The sequence below is a fragment of the Bacillus rossius genome, chromosome 11 (genome assembly GCF_032445375.1).
Source record: "Bacillus rossius redtenbacheri isolate Brsri chromosome 11, Brsri_v3, whole genome shotgun sequence".
In the NCBI taxonomy this organism is placed as follows: Eukaryota; Metazoa; Arthropoda; class Insecta; order Phasmatodea; family Bacillidae; genus Bacillus; species Bacillus rossius.
Window position 1 is genome coordinate 55,436,829 of NC_086338.1, and position 15,657 is coordinate 55,452,485.

Here is a 15,657-nt window from a genome sequence, read left to right on the forward strand (position 1 = left end):
AAAAATACGATTATTTTAAGTTACACATTAGGAACAAAGACGACAGCGTCACATAAAATGAAAAGTAATACAAACTTTAAAACTGAAGACCTTATGACAAATGCAAATCGAAGATTAGCTGCACAACATCCAAACACTTGCCGCCAAAAATTAAATGTAAATAAGATTTGGCTTACTGAACCACATTATAAATGTAACGTTAAGCAATGCGAACGATAAATATATTTTAGAATATATTAAAACTGTGAAAAGGTTTATTTTTCCAAAGAACTATCTGATGCCAGCAACAGTGCCAACTACTATCTGCAATAAGATGGCTTTAACTAAACAATTTTTTTTATGTCAACACAAAAACTGTAGCTTTGAACAGCTGCACATCCAAGCATGAAGACCTCCGAGACCATCGTGTTCGGCATTAAGGGCAGTATTCCAAGACGTTTGAGTAAGGTAGCGAATATGCACTGCCTTGTTGGGCAACGGCCGTACCCTCATATTCCAAAACGTGTCCTAACTGAACCCCTGTAAGGTACCAGATCGGCAGCCGTTATAATAAACGAGGACTTGTGCGAGGCTATAAACAGTTGTACTTAGTGGAATCCATCATAATTTTAGCTTATTTTTTAAAACTATGGAATTATAATGTGAAATAAAATATTTAATTTTGGTTGTACAAGAATAAACAATGAATTTTTGGCTGTATTTATGTTTGCTGTTTTTTAAGATATTAGGGGGGGAATTGTAATCGTAAAAGTTCCGTTAAAGTTCATTAAAAAGGAAAAAATATATATACAGTTATGGATCAAATCGGCAACAGATAGGACACCAAAAATCAGTGCCCTAAAAATAAGGGACTGGCCGTGTCCTATCGTGCACTTGGAATATGGTTAGGGTATAGGTATTGCATATTCAACACCTAAACCCTTATTTTTGTGTCTTGGAATACGGCCCTAAGTCACCTGGGTGGTGAACAACACTAACTTCTCCTAACTGACGCGAGCGGGAACGGAGGATGTGAAGCAGCGGAAGTCGACGACTCACCAATGAATGGAAATGCTGTTTTTGCCCTGCGGGTAGCGAATGCCTTGAACCAACATGGTGTATGCTATCTTTCATAACACAAGTGTTTGAGTGTGAAAAAAAAAAAACATTTGTGCTCTTTTTTTTTGTGTAGAAAAAAAGGAAGTCAACTGTAAAGTCGGTTTACGGATGATAATTTTACGTTATAACGTCATACGAAAACAATGATGAATAATTGCATACTTTTTAATTTTCAAATATTATTTACAGTTTTTGCAAATTTAATTTAAATAATTTGTTTAAATATAATCTCGAACCATTAGTTAAAAAGGCCGCCTTAACCTGTTTGATATTATAGAAGATTTTCTCGCACGGTGGTTGGCCGGTTCTTGCACGCTCGGCTCGGGCGGAACGTGACAATTTTTCGTGCGTGCAGCCGGCGTTCATCGATTTATAAGACGTTATCACGTCAAAAAATACCAAGCGCACAAAGTCCGAGGTTGTGTGGCAGTAACTTGAAAACCTGGCTGAAGCCGTAGTAACCCGGACGACCGTTGTCGAACATTGCCGCAAAGCAGCCTCGCACGCACAGAGGTTCGTCGGAGTCTGATGTGTCGTGCCCGACAACAGAGACAGTCCAATTCCTTTTTTAAGCATATACACGTGAATAACACGAGTGCACATTTTTGAGTTTGTTCCAAAAAACAATTCCCTGCAACTGCAGATATTTAAATCCCCCCCCCCCCCCCCCAAAAAAAAAAAAAAAAAGTCAGGCAACAAATGGCATTTAACAAAAGTAGCATCAATAGTACTAGCATCTGTACAGCGTAAAAACAGAGAGATTAGATTTATAAAGTTAATACTCTTTTACATGCACAGTTACAATGCTTGCCAAGCTATTAAGCATAGTATAATTAACAGAAAGCTAACAGGTGGTATGCTTTCAGTTTCTCAGTAAGTAACTATGCCAAAGTTAAAATTATTATTATTATTTTGTTAAAATATCTAATCACTACCACAGCGAAAGAGCTCAACCAGAAGAAAACTTACGAGAGAGCTGTCACGCAGTGTCACGCTCGCACAAATGAGTATGAAATTTCAGAAACAAACAAATTAGCACTAGTCAAATGTTGTTTCCAACATTGTAAAGTTAGTTTACGACACACAGCACAAACTATCGCACCAGTTTACTTCTGGAAGAAAACCTGCAGTGTGATAGCATTTGCTATGCAAACTCTGCCTCATGTACACGCTAGAACACATTAACAGCACATCTGTGAACTCAAATTTATATTCCAGATTCACTCCAAACTCAAAAAATAATACAAAAAAGTTACTTTTACATAGCATAAAAAAATTGTTGCACAATAATTGCAACAGTACCTATATTATATATAAAAACTTGAATAAAACAACTATCTTCTAAAATAATAAACATTTAAAATGCCCATAAAATAACTTAAGATAATTTTACAACTTACTCACTATAAAATACAATATCAGTAACTGGCAAGATATGAAATATAACATTGAGTCAATAAGAGGAAATAACATGCGTTAATTATTCTCGTAATGAATGAAAAGACATGTACGTACTTTTATGTCAGCACTTGCTCTCCCAGAAACTTCTTGATAAACTGACCTCCATAAAACACTAGCCACAACTTCAGAAATAATATTTATGCTTTCCCACATTTTCGTCCCTCAAAATTAATACTGTATTAAAAAAAATTTATTAAAGGGTTGTCATCACATGTATGTGAAACACACAACGGTCATAACTCTGAACAACTGACTGGCTACATAGAGCCTTGATCTCTTTGGAATGAAAGACTCAATTCACGAAAGCTTAATCTGGTCATCTACCACAAATATGTTTTCTTAACAAATTATAGCACAGAAACGCTTCTTACCAAAATGCATAAGGTATTTAAATATTCCGTAAATGTTTAATTTAAGAAAACTAAAGTTTGTCAAGCATGTAAAAAAATTATTGCAAGCTAATATTTAGTACGCTTGTGTGAAGCTTCAAATAAGCCAATCAATCGAAGCTATTTTTACCATGCTTTTATTAGCTTCACCTGTATAAATGGACTATCTAATAAAATCTTTCCATTAAATTTTTATTGTCAGAATGTGTTGAAATTTTGCATACATATAAATAACCTCTGACAATACAATATTTTGATAACTTAAGACCTTGGTGTTAAAGGAGTGTGGGGGAAGGGGGGTCAGAGGGTCAAAAAACCACTAATTTCGAGCTATGGGTAATAACCAGGTTTTTGTGTACCATGAGGTCGGAGCATGGTGAGAATTTGCCCCGAGGTTGACTGTTACCCTGAAGGGGAGGGAGTGTTTAAAGACACAAAATTTCGAAAAATTTAAATTTCATTTAGAGTAATTCCGATCCAAAAGGTCAGTGCCCGGGTCAGGGGGATGGCGAAATACCCCTTAATTTTGTAAATATTAAAAGTATATTATTTTCGATTTAGAGTTTTTCCGAGGTCGGGTTGTGGTGGGAATTGTGCCCGGGGTACTTAATAGCAATAGCAATTATCTGGCCATTCTTACGGCGTGATCAAGTGTATGATACGGACATTCCATCAGCCCGTGTTTATTCCGGCACACATGGTGTATATATAATTAAACCAATAGCCATTCAACTTCCAGTGCGAAATACAGCTAAGGTTATGCTGAAAGGCGAATGTTGCCATTAATACTGATCAGGGCATCTACCGTGCATAAAATGCAAGGCTGCACTGTAGATTATGCAGTTGGGATCACGTATCTTTGCTGCCGGACAGGCTTATGTAGCTCTTGGTCGCTAAAGTCACTTTAATTCCACGTGTTTTACAGTTTCCCAACGAGAGCAAATGCTGCTTCCGAAGCAACAAACCATCTTATAATCATATGAGCAAGTATTAACACCACGTGTACATACTTAGAAAAAGTGTGAAATTAACACAAAATTAGCCTACTAGTAAAGTTACACTAACAATTATTATCGGCATAATTTTTTTGAACTTTAAGCAGAGGAATGAGTTTTTTAAATAATCTCCAGTAGCTACATCTCACAAATCACAATATATATTATTATGACCAGTAGCTACGAGATAACAATTTCAATTACATACCGACCTCAATAAATCTATTAAGTACTTTACTGCTCTGAAACTACTTAACTTTCACCTGTAAAAATTATTTACTCTCGATCAAAAACAGTTTTACCATTTAACAATATACAACTAATATGCAAGATCTTAATAATACAGCCAGTTCATGACAAGATTAAAATTATAATGGTAATGCCACAGTTTGCATAATGCCCATTTTCTGGCTATTCCTTCCCACTACTATAAATAACAGAAATTGTTTAGTGTCCACTCAGAGACACAAAGTAGTGAAAATGGCAGTATGAAAAAGCTTTATTTACCACAACCAGTCCTTTAGGTTAATTTTTTAAATAATTACAACTACGAAATTAAAAAAAAAGTACAAATTATTTATACACAAGGAAATTATCATCATGAGATTTTTTTTCTAATTAATATACACACAAATTTTGTTCCCATCCGTCTTTAAGCTTCAACTCACATATTTTAATAAATAATGACACACATTAATGGATTTACATAATTAAAAACAGTGCGTAGTCAGTATTATGTAAACGTACATACAGTTGTTAAGGAACACAGGCTTTCGCAGCCATTGTCTGAGTCGCTTGGCTTCTGGGTTGCAGAAGCGTCGAAGGCGGAATCATCGCCTACAAACCAGAAGCCAAGAAACTCCGTACACACAGTTGTTCTAATTCCATAAAAACTATTTTTAAATCCCGTTTTAAGTCTCAGTTTACTACAATGTACAATTTTTTCACCAGTATTTTATAGTTTGCACCTGGCCTGAATATAAAAAAAACAACTTAATACATCCACAGCAGATTTATGTAAATGAACAAATAAACATCACAGTTAAAAAAAAAAAAAAATTCTACAAGAAAGGTAACAATTATCAATACTTAAAGTCAGCATATGTATGTTTTAAAAATTATTTTATGCCTAAGGACATCCTAAGAAATAAGTAAAAACTGGTGTTATAACAATCTATCCCACCCGCAGTCATTCCTCACCATTTCAACGGAGTGAGCATGTTCGTTGTTGAGGTAAAGCTGGTTGCCTGGGTAGGCCGAGCACAGCGGGACGCTCTCTCGCTGCTCGTACGCCGGCCGGTAGTACGAGCAGTTCGTCTGGTCGTAGTGGAAGTGCGGCCCGGGGTCCGGGCCGGGCCGCAGCGCCCCGCAGTAGCCAGGCGAGCACCGCCTGTCGTCCGCGGGGCAGCAGGCTCTGGCACTCGCGTAGGAACCATTGGGACCGCAGCCGGGGTACGGGGAGGCGCCCCCGGGCGCGGGGTACTGGCAGTTCCGGGCGCCCGCGTACGCACCGTCTTCAGGAACTTTGGAGTACCGGCCCTCGTGAGGGTAAGGGCTGTCGGAGGCACCGGGGTAGGCGGGGCCCCCCCGCACACCCCTGTACCGGTCGTCGTACGTGCTCTCGTAGAGCGCGCCGCAGGAAGGGGGCACGCTCGCGTAGTGGCTGGCCCCCTCTGCGTACCCGCCACAGGCGTCGCCCGCAGACACGGCGTAGCTCTGGTACAAGTCGTGGTGCGCGGAGGAAGACGAGGGGTCGTCGGCGTACGCCGCCCCTTCGTCGCCGGTGAGGTTTATTCCGTACTGCGACAGCAGCCCGCTGAGGACGGCCGAGAGCTCCTTGGAGTCGCTGAGCTCGAGGCCGCTCAGGTCGCCGCTCGGCGCGTTCCTCGCGGCGTCGTCCAAGCCGGCCGCCGGCTCTGCCTCTCCCGCCACGGCTGCACAACGACCCAGGTGCGGTAACTGCCAGCCAGCAAAGAGCAGCGAGCAGCGCAAGCAAGACACTGGGGTGGACACTCACCGCTCGCGGGCTCCGACTTGGGGGGCCACTCGTACTTGGAAGGTGTGTGCCAGTCCGCGGCTGCTTTGGGCCGAGACGAGGCGAAGGCACAATTGCTGTAGTCACTACTGTTGCTGCTGCACTCCGGGCTGTACGGAGAGGCCTAAAAAAAATTTCAAATATAAATATTGAAAAGCACTTTGTTTTTCATTTTTGGGAACCAAATTAATACTAGGTCACTGCCATAAAAATATAATTAAATTACCTACGTAATAGTTACTAGTGATTGCAAAGAAACAATTAGAGAATTTATCATCATGTAGTTTTACCGATTTGAATGTGTTTTTGTTTAAATCTGTCACTGTAGCTGGCACTCAATATTTATTGGGCATATTTGTGGAATAGAAGTTGTAGAATAAAAGACATCCCATTCCCAATCCATCCAGGACAGTTATTTGAGCCGTGCGACACGGGAAGGTTGGCAAGCGAAGTGGCAGTCAGCACCCGTGCCGGCACAGTGGCACGGAGGCATCGCGAAGAGCCTACCTTGAAGGCCGGGGAGCTTTTCTTCTTCTTGCTGACGCCATCATCCTGGCTGGTGGTGTAGTCGATGCTCCAGTAACTGCCTTTCCCGGGGTCGTCCTTCGAGCGGGCCACCTTCGTGAAGCACTTGTTCAAGGACAAGTTGTGGCGGATCGAGTTCTGCAACGTACAGCCGGCACCACCATTGGCCCCTCACGCCCAACTCAATGGGTACTTGTGTGCAACGCCACCGCAGCAGAAGTTGCGCTAATGCGCCAATAAATGAGCAATCTTGTTGTTCGCACGCGCACGCAGTTATCTTTTGGATTCTGGTAAACGTAAGTTTTGGAAATGTAATTTAAGACAGTGTGATCAGGATTAAAAAAAATACTGTGAAATCATGTGAACGGTTGATTAGGTCAGGATAGGTACATCATAAATTCGTAATTCCTAAGCAACCATAAGAAATATTTTATAATATTTTTAATGTAGCTATACTAACCCAAACAAATGTCCACAACGATTGAAAGTTGTTTTAATGTAGCTAACCTTAACTAATTGACCATTCACAATAGCTGCGGTGGCGTTAATACGTAAGTACCGCTCAATGTTCCACACTTTAAGTTTAAAAAAAATAATTCCAGAATTTTAGAAAAAAAAATACTTTTAACCAAATGCAACATAAATAAATACTCCAACTTGGTAACAGTAGAAGTTTTTTTTGTATACTTAAGTTAGTAAGTGTTTTAAGTTAAGCAGTTTGGAAGCAACAGCTGGGAGGTGCTGTGATAAAGTGCTCCTTTTTTGAAAGTAGATACATAATTAATCAACAACTTTTCTTTTGGTAACTACAAATAAACCAAACACAAGTTTATTACTCTGCAAAATGAAATGTGACTAATGCAATGTCCCTGAATTAGACTCTGGCTCATTTGAACCTAATGGAAACACTAAAAAGTAACCTTTGACAGAGACGACTGTTAACTCAAAAAATAGGTTTTTTCTAACTTCCACCTAAAGGATACTTCAGCTTAAAAGATATCTGAAAAAATACATCTTAAAGTATGAGAGGCAACTATGCTGACTTTAAGAACTGTTACGAGAACGTTACTGATTGGCTGAAGCAGCCTTTCGCAACATAACTAAATGCCTGCATCCTAACAATCCTCCTTACAGACTTTCAACGGCTTCTTGCAAATTCGACTGGTAAAAATTTAAAAGAAAGTTTTTTTTAATTAGTAAACTGTTGTCCACATAATGTTTGTTTGTTTTTTAATTGGTCAAGGTCTTGAACACCATAAGTAAATTATCTGAAAATAATTATTGAAGAAGTGATCACAACTCAATTAACCGCTGGGTGTGTTTCTGGTAATTGTGGCCTTTGAGTGACACATTTAAAATAAGATACATAAAATTATATCTATGTTATTTCATGGCAGAGTATTGATATTACAGTATTTTGGGCCTGTTTGCTTGTTTACATCATACAAAATTGCCATATTTACAAGTTATACACAGTGACAAGATTTTTTAATTTTATTTTAAGATCTTTAAATTTTTAAAACATGAGAATTTGGTGTATCTGTTTTTTATTTTTTAACATTGTCTTTATTCATAATATGAAACTAAAATATTTCTTAGTACATATTTCACAAATGGGTTCATTAATTTATTGTTTATCTTGGCATTTCTGGCCTAATGATACTTGAAATAACTGTTTAGTTTATGGATTTGTATTTTCAAGTAAAATGTTGTTTATTGTACAAACAGCTTGGAAAATTTTGTTTTCATGAAACTGTTACTTTCTACTGGTTAAACAACGGTAGGGAGTTTGCAGAAGAAAGTTTGATTATTTTATAATTTTAGATTAGAACGTTTCAAGGTATTAGACAGTAAGGACGTATTAAGTTTTTCGTCGTACTGAAGAAAATAAACCTCATTGTATCATACTCTGAATACATGAGGATGACCTTGACTGTCCTAGTATGGATTCTAGAATAATTTTAAGTTAGTGACCTGAGGAGTCCGTGACTTTTTTTTTTAAGTTAATCAAGTAGTTTGAGTGTTGTTGAACTATAGCGAAAGTATTGCGTTGATCGTCGTGCTATCACGGTGTTATTCAAGAGTGAAGAAGCACGAACTAATACCTCAAGAATCACAGACTACAATTGGAGGGCAAAGACTATGCTGAGTCTCGTCGCATTCATCAAGGAAGAGACTGTGTCGCAGACGTGAGGGAACTGAGCTTCGGCAGGCGTTACGTCACACCAAGAGTCGTCACAGGTCCTGTGTCACATCACAAGCAGAGGGCTGCAGACCCGTGGAGACTTACGGCAAAGACAGATTCCGGACGTACAATCTTCTGTTGCAGTGGATCGTCTAACCCTGTTTTACACGGTCAACAACACTGGTTACTGGTATAGAAGGGTTTTATTCATATCCAGAGAAGACTTTTCAAATATATTGTTGTTTTTTGAAATGAGGTATGAAAATATGTTCACCTGGTTTTATGAGAATTATATATCTTTTCGTTCCTAGCAACCAGAATAGGTAGTTGGAAACTTTTTAAAATTTTTATTTACCTTCCATTGCATCACAAAATACAAACACAAAATATACACATTCTTGTATATGGAGAACCACTGGATCGGCAATGCAATAAAAGCATAAATTACGGCGCCCGCATCAATGCACAGGCTTTTAAATACCTATAAACAATGGGGGGTAACTTCTCAGAAACCAGAAGGAATTTATGAGCGCTGTTTGCAGGGTAAAAGAAGGAATATCTGTAATGCTGAAAAACACCAGTTTCTGAATTTGATTACTTTATTTATTAAAAAGCCACGACGTAAGAAATTTAGCAAATTCTTTCTATACAAGGGCCCAGACAATACAGATACTAAGAAAGTAGCCTAGCTAAAAGAATATCCATCTTATTTAAGCTAGATAGAATTATAACTGTACTACTATCAATTATAACTGTACTAGCTACCTTCCATCCAGTGCCTGCATTTCTATAATACGGAAACTGTTGAATGATGAACTGATATATCTCCGACAATGTCATCTTCCCTTTTGGAGCGTTCGTGATGGCCAAACGGATGAGACTCGCATAGCTGAAAAAGTACATGTATTTGCAGTTTCAAGTAAAGAGCTTCATTCAAAGTATTTGATTGGTTTATTTCCATTTATAATTACCTGTATGGAGGCTTTCCATCTTTGCTACGATTGGGTGAATCTCTAATCATGGCATCAGATTCATCATCCACCACACACTCTGTTGATCTGTTTGCACTCAGAGAAGGCAACCAATCCACTACAGCGAGGCTTTGATCTAAATCGGCCATTGCAAATAATGCAGCAGAATCTGCATGGTGTCATCCTTAACATTCTACATTTGGAATCAATTCTCAATATGCAATCTAGTGCTCAAAAAACGTGCATTCCAACAAGGTCAATATATGGCAGCATACATAACCTGTAATACATGGCATCCCAATACCATAAACTTTCCATGCGACTAAAACGTAAAATATAATATATAATCGACAAAGAATTTAAAAACAACTACCTACTATGTTGTTTCTCCTAACAACCCAATCATTTCACACTTGTTAAATCTTCAAATTTATTTTAAACTTTCGCACACATTTTCACTAACAGTATCAATTTTTAATATATTGCAATTAATTCGACAACAAAGGAGAAATGTAATATAAAACTTGAACTACATTATACATTCTAGTTATTAATCTGTCAATTTTGACAGACGAAAGAGTTTTCAATACAATGTACAATCCCGTCCAGTTGAGGCCACGTTTGAATAACGAGCAGCCAAACGTCTGATAATAAAACAAGTATAAAATTTTTTTTTGGAAATTGAAATTTAAGGGGGCCAAAGTTCGCCATATAGGAATTTTAATTGAATTTAATTGATTTACACGGGTATTCCAAGAAACAAAAAAATAATAAGCTATGTATTGAATATTCTACAACTGTTTGTACACTAACAGTATTCCAAGTGCACAATAGCACACGGCCAGTCCGTTATTGTAAGGTTACGGATTTTGGTGTCATATACATTGTCGATTTATTTCCCAAATTCCGTGCATGCACAAAGCTAACTTATTTCGTTAGTTTCATCCAGATCGTGGGCCCGCACCCCTTTATATTCAATTTTGTAATCATCGTGGGATGTATCAAATATATTGGTTTTGACAAATTAAACCATATGGTAACAAAATTATTCTGGAATACATTTCGTAGTTCGTACACTTTAATAATTATAACAATAAATAATAGTAACATAAAATGTACTTGAGAAATTTTATAATAACACTATTTAATTTAAGCTATGGTGCTGCTACCTACAGGAATTTAGCCATAATAAATGGATGAATGGATGCCAAACATCTCCTAAAAAAATTTTGGAAAATGTTTCTAGTCTCGCACAGGGCACAGTATAATAAACAGTCGCTTTTCTGTTCCCATACTGGAATATAGTTTGAAAACATTCTGGAATACGGCCTGCAAGTAATTTAATATTTGTATCCCAACAAGGCAGTGTTTATTACCTTCCATTCACAAATGTCTTGGAATACCACCCTTATACATTTGCTATTTGTGTTGAGGTCGTATCTCCTATGGTAGTAAAGCCCAGTCTCCACCCGCCAGTACCAATTCCCGCTGGCGGAAAGCACCCTTGAATCACGTCCGCACTTGTCAAATTAGTGATTGCATCTGCAACTAAGTGCTCCATGCCATGTGTTAGGCACCTGTATGAGTAACAGTGTATTTAATTCCCGTAAAAAATTATATAAAGTCATAATATTCTCAAAAGAAAGTGCATCATTAAAGGTGTGTGGGACCACTTAAGAGAATTTGGTTAGATGAAAGCTTTAATATCCTTTAAGGCCCCAGGCCAGATTTAATATGTAGTACTCACTGAGTGTATTTAATTATAAATAAATAGTTTTGCTCCAGGTAACAGAGAAGCCACAAGTGATGAACAGTGTCTGGATTGACTGGTGATTTTCAAATAGAAAAATAACATATACCAATTTAAAATTCTGTCTGGTATTAACCATGTGGATATTTTTAACTAAGTAAATTATAAGATGTTTAGACTTCAATTTTAAGTAAAGTATATATAATGCTCTATGGATGTGTTACGCGAACGTGCTGTCCCTCACTCTCCTGCCACACCTCTTTGGCGGCATTCTACAGGATTTCGCGGTACAAGGCGGACGTGACCATAACGCATGGAAGCTGTAATGTTTAACTTTCTGAGATGTATGTGCCAGTAAATCTTATTAATCACATGAAACCTTCGGTATTTAATTCAACACAAATACCTTGACCAGTTTGCGTTGCAGGGATTAACCCTCTCGCCGTAAATTCTTCACGACGTGACCACGCTGTGGAGTTTTAAAAAGAGTTGAGATTGACTCAAGTGTCTACCCAGCTCTCACAGCCCGTTATGCCACGCCAACACCTTCTCCTGCCCTGTGTCGCGAGTGCGCCGAACAGTGTAGTGCGGTGCGTCTAGGTCGGGGGGGGGGGGGGGGCGCGACATGAGTTTCGCGCTCCAAGAGGACCAACGGTGAAAGACGAACTTTCTTTGGAAAGAATGGACGCTGTATTTACAGCAGGACAAATCTTGTAAATATTCTTTATTAGCCTTATTTCATGGTACTTATTTAATTTTACCGTTGAAGTGTTTATGTTTTATTTTTATCATTATTCACTGGGCGACTACGTCACACCCGTCTACGACACGTCAGGGTCGGTGCGGGATGCGGGGAGGGGGAAGGAGAAGGCGCCGTGTGCTGCACCGGAGCGCGGAGGGGAATCAGTCGTCGCCAGATGGGCACGAGAAGCGGTTGTGTGACAAGAGGAGTCGTGCCTCGAGACAGTCGCTGAGCATTGAGCCAACCAGCAGTAAGTGGACATCGGCGTCGCGACGCGGGCATAGCGGCACCTTAGAGTCAGCACACAAGTCTCAATTTGTTCATATTCATGAGGCGAGGACTAGGAGCATTTGGGTTGTACATAGTATCTTGCGGGGCATTTAGGTCTGTATATAATAGCTTGTAGCATAGTGTGTCAATGTTGCGCTACATTTCCGGGTGTCTCCGAACTATAGGACATAGTGCTAGAAGGCACCAGTAGCGCGAAGCTGGTCCAGTGTGTGTATGGATGTATCGGATTGGGTTATCCACATTTGTACATAGTGGCTTGCAATCTATCGTGCGTGTGGTGCCGCATCTCTGAACATTGCTGTGACACGCGACGTAGATTCATTGTGACCAGAGGGTAATATGACATTTATTGTGCGCAGGGACCCCCTAACGTCAGTGGCGTCTCGTCAGGGCAAGCAAGGCAAGCAGTGCTTGCCCAGGCACTTTCCAGACATTGTATTTTTTAAATAAATATTTTATTCAGAATAGTATTTTACTTTGGCTTGTGCCGTTAGGTGTATGTATTTTTTACACTATCTTCTTGGGACCCAGTACTGTGCGCTATAAGAAAAGAACTCGTTGACACACAAAACATGCTGTTTTAGAAGCGTTGCTAGGTTTAGAAGCGCTGGTAGGACCGCTTTCAGCAGGAAGGCTGCCGCAGTAGTTTCCTTTTGGAAGGGGGGGGGGGGGTGGCATGGTACAAAGGTTCAGGGAGGGGATTGGCTGTAAAAACACGTGGTAGAAGCTACGAAGGTAGCGCTTTCTTGCCGAACTGAAGCAAACATGGCCGAAGCAGACAGTGGAATTCTTCCGCCGACTGCTTCGGCTATGTCCGCTAAAGTTCGGCAGGGCAGGTGGCGAGGTCGTGTTTCAGTCGGCGGTCGTCTCTCGGGGCGCGCGCATCTCTCTCGCGGGCTGTTGGCTGGCAGTGCGTGGGGGATTTGTGGGCGTACGGGAGGCGGCCTAGCAGTGCCAACTGCTACCGACCGCGTCCCGCGGGTGGCGGATACGGGATCCCAGCTTGAGTGTTGCAATCTCTCTGGGGTGACTGTGAATAACCAATAGCAGTCCGCGGACCAATGGTCTGCCTGTGGAGTCGTTATTACGGCTATCGGGGTGAAAGGTAGCTTGAATGTAGCTCGGCGCGTGGCAGAAAGCAGTTCCGTCGGCGAAGGCACCGCAGGGGAGCTCGATGTGCCCTGGATGCGAAGTGTAGACGAACTGCGGGCTGGAAATTGCGGAGCTGTGAACTGCTGCGCGCGCAACGGAACTGAACAGCATCGTAACTCTGAAGGAAGAGATGGCGGCGCCTTCAAGTTGGGGCCCTGTTGGAGCCAGTGGTAGCCTGGGCGGCGCGACCTTCAACCGTCCCGGGATTTTAGAGGATAAGAGGGTCCGACTCGCAAGATACTTAATTCGCCTGAACGACTTACCCCCACCCTGGCTTGAAAGGTTGTTGGCTGTTGACTGGAAGAAGGAAGATGAAGATGGCGAAATGTCAGGCTGCCTTTCGCCCCGTGCGCCCGCAGTTCGAGCTGGTTTACTGGCTCGTCTGCCCACATCTGGTTTAACTGTGGCTGCCTGGGCAGCTGGGCTGGGCTCACGAGTGAAGTCGCCCGCTTCTGGTTAATAATAACCCAGGAGTACCCAACATTTAAATGCGTGTCACAAGGCCCAAGCACCCAACTCCAGCATGGTTGATTTTTCTGCCCCTCGAACTCTTCTTACCTGGACCCTTCTTCCCTCTTGTCCAGTAGTTACCTGCTTGCTTAATGCATGTTAATTGATCCCCGCATGGTTAAAAACCCGCATGGTAGAGTGTATAGGCTTCGGCCTGAGACACACTTAGGTCCTCCCTGGACCCTCCCCTTACACACTTAGAATAATTTAGGCTAGGAAAAAAAATCGTGGCGTTTCAGGAATGATTGACGTACCAGTTCTTGGTAGACGTACCAGTTAACAGAGTTTCTGATCAACGTATGAAGATAATTTATTTTGTGTTGGTACGAAAAATACCAAGATTTAATTTTTACTATTATAGTACATTTTTATGAGGTTCTTCTCTTTATTTTAAGTACTTACTTTGCCATGTGTTGTCTGTTTATATATTTTGTACCAGATATCGATGATACTACAATCCCACTTAGTATATAAGTAATGTAGAGTAGGTATTTTACTATCAGAATAATGTAAGTCAAACATAATTTTTTTAAAATAATTTATTTTTAAAAAAATGTCAATTTTTCTACCTGTGGAATAGTCAATGTTCAGTTAAGAAAACTACTTAAATAGCACCATTTTTAACTTTGAAATCCATATTTTCCCCGGACCCCCCCCCCCCCAAACAAGTTTCGATGTGAACGGAGTTGTTGCTTCCCCTCATGTAAACCTCTCGCCTCGCCACTGCCTAACGTATCACAGACCTAAACACGTACATAATACGGTGCAGACTAGCCTGAAAGTAACGCGGAGTATCCGGTCAGAAAAAGAACCCTCATGTCGTTGTGCGTAAAATTGGACTGTCGCAGGTGGGGCTGGGACAGCCCCATTTACAGGGTCTTGTATTAATACATCGGGTGTTCGTCACAGACTGGTGGTGGATAATTATATGTCTTAGCTTGACCCTCCTTGGCCACACTGGCCGAACCCCACTCTACCTAGGACAACTGAGCAACCAGGTGTCGAACAACGAGGGAGGGCTAGCGGGACGACGACAGAGTTCAGGGCTGGCTGTCTCTGATCGCAATCTTTCTGTAGCGGGATGGTAAACAGAGGGCATAGATTAGTAACATGAAGTGCAACTTATGTTAACAGTGTTTCTAGATTTATTTGTAACATACCAAATCAGGATTATTATCTGCCCAACGACTCGAAAAAACGGCTGCCAAAATGTTTGTTTTATTCAGTAATACTCCACCCAACCTTCTTAGGAATCAACTACCTATGCAGAGGAGGTAGCACTCAATGCTATTGTTATTTAGTAGTTAAATAGGACAGCCATCGAGCTTAGTGAACCACACTGGGGCTGGTGACCAACACCAACACTAAGGTTAGATGTCCGAGCTAACCTGGCACCTTCCTAGACCAATCTCATAATTAAATTATTGCAAATTATTTACGCATTACTAAGTTCAACCCATATCTCAGTCACAGGACTGCAGGGCAGTGGCAGTGTTTCACCCAGTAAATATGCATCACACTGTCTACTTTATTTAGTCTTTCAAGTCTTTCAC

At 40.6% G+C, this 15,657-nt stretch overlaps 1 protein-coding gene across 2 annotated transcripts; it reads right to left on the bottom strand.

Annotated features, from left to right (window-relative positions):
- Positions 1-1,776: 1,776 nt before the first annotated feature.
- Positions 1,777-10,363, bottom strand: LOC134537037 (forkhead box protein J3-like). Of its 2 annotated transcripts, none has more exons than XM_063377254.1 (6): positions 10,037-10,363; positions 9,660-9,939; positions 9,454-9,577; positions 6,486-6,641; positions 5,961-6,102; positions 1,777-5,877 (listed from the first exon to the last, which is right to left on the bottom strand). In XM_063377254.1, the coding sequence occupies exons 2-6, from the start codon at positions 9,806-9,808 to the stop codon at positions 5,108-5,110; spliced, it is 1,341 nt and encodes a 446-aa protein (XP_063233324.1). In that variant the 5' UTR covers positions 9,809-9,939; positions 10,037-10,363; the 3' UTR covers positions 1,777-5,107. The 2 variants fall into 2 exon arrangements, with proteins under 2 accessions (XP_063233324.1, XP_063233323.1); XM_063377253.1 differs by having other exon boundaries at positions 10,033-10,315.
- Between the last annotated feature and the right edge of the window lie 5,294 nt (positions 10,364-15,657).

Bases quoted from the DNA above. Each gene is read 5' to 3' on its own strand.
- LOC134537037 (XM_063377254.1), bottom strand. From the start codon at position 9,808: ATGGCCGATTTAGATCAAAGCCTCGCTGTAGTGGATTGGTTGCCTTCT. The intron at 9,578-9,659 runs GTAATTATAAAT...GTACTTTTTCAG, and splicing joins GATGGAAAGCCTCCATACAG to CTATGCGAGTCTCATCCGTT. The intron at 5,878-5,960 runs GTGAGTGTCCAC...GTCGTTGTGCAG, and splicing joins CAAGTCGGAGCCCGCGAGCG to CCGTGGCGGGAGAGGCAGAG.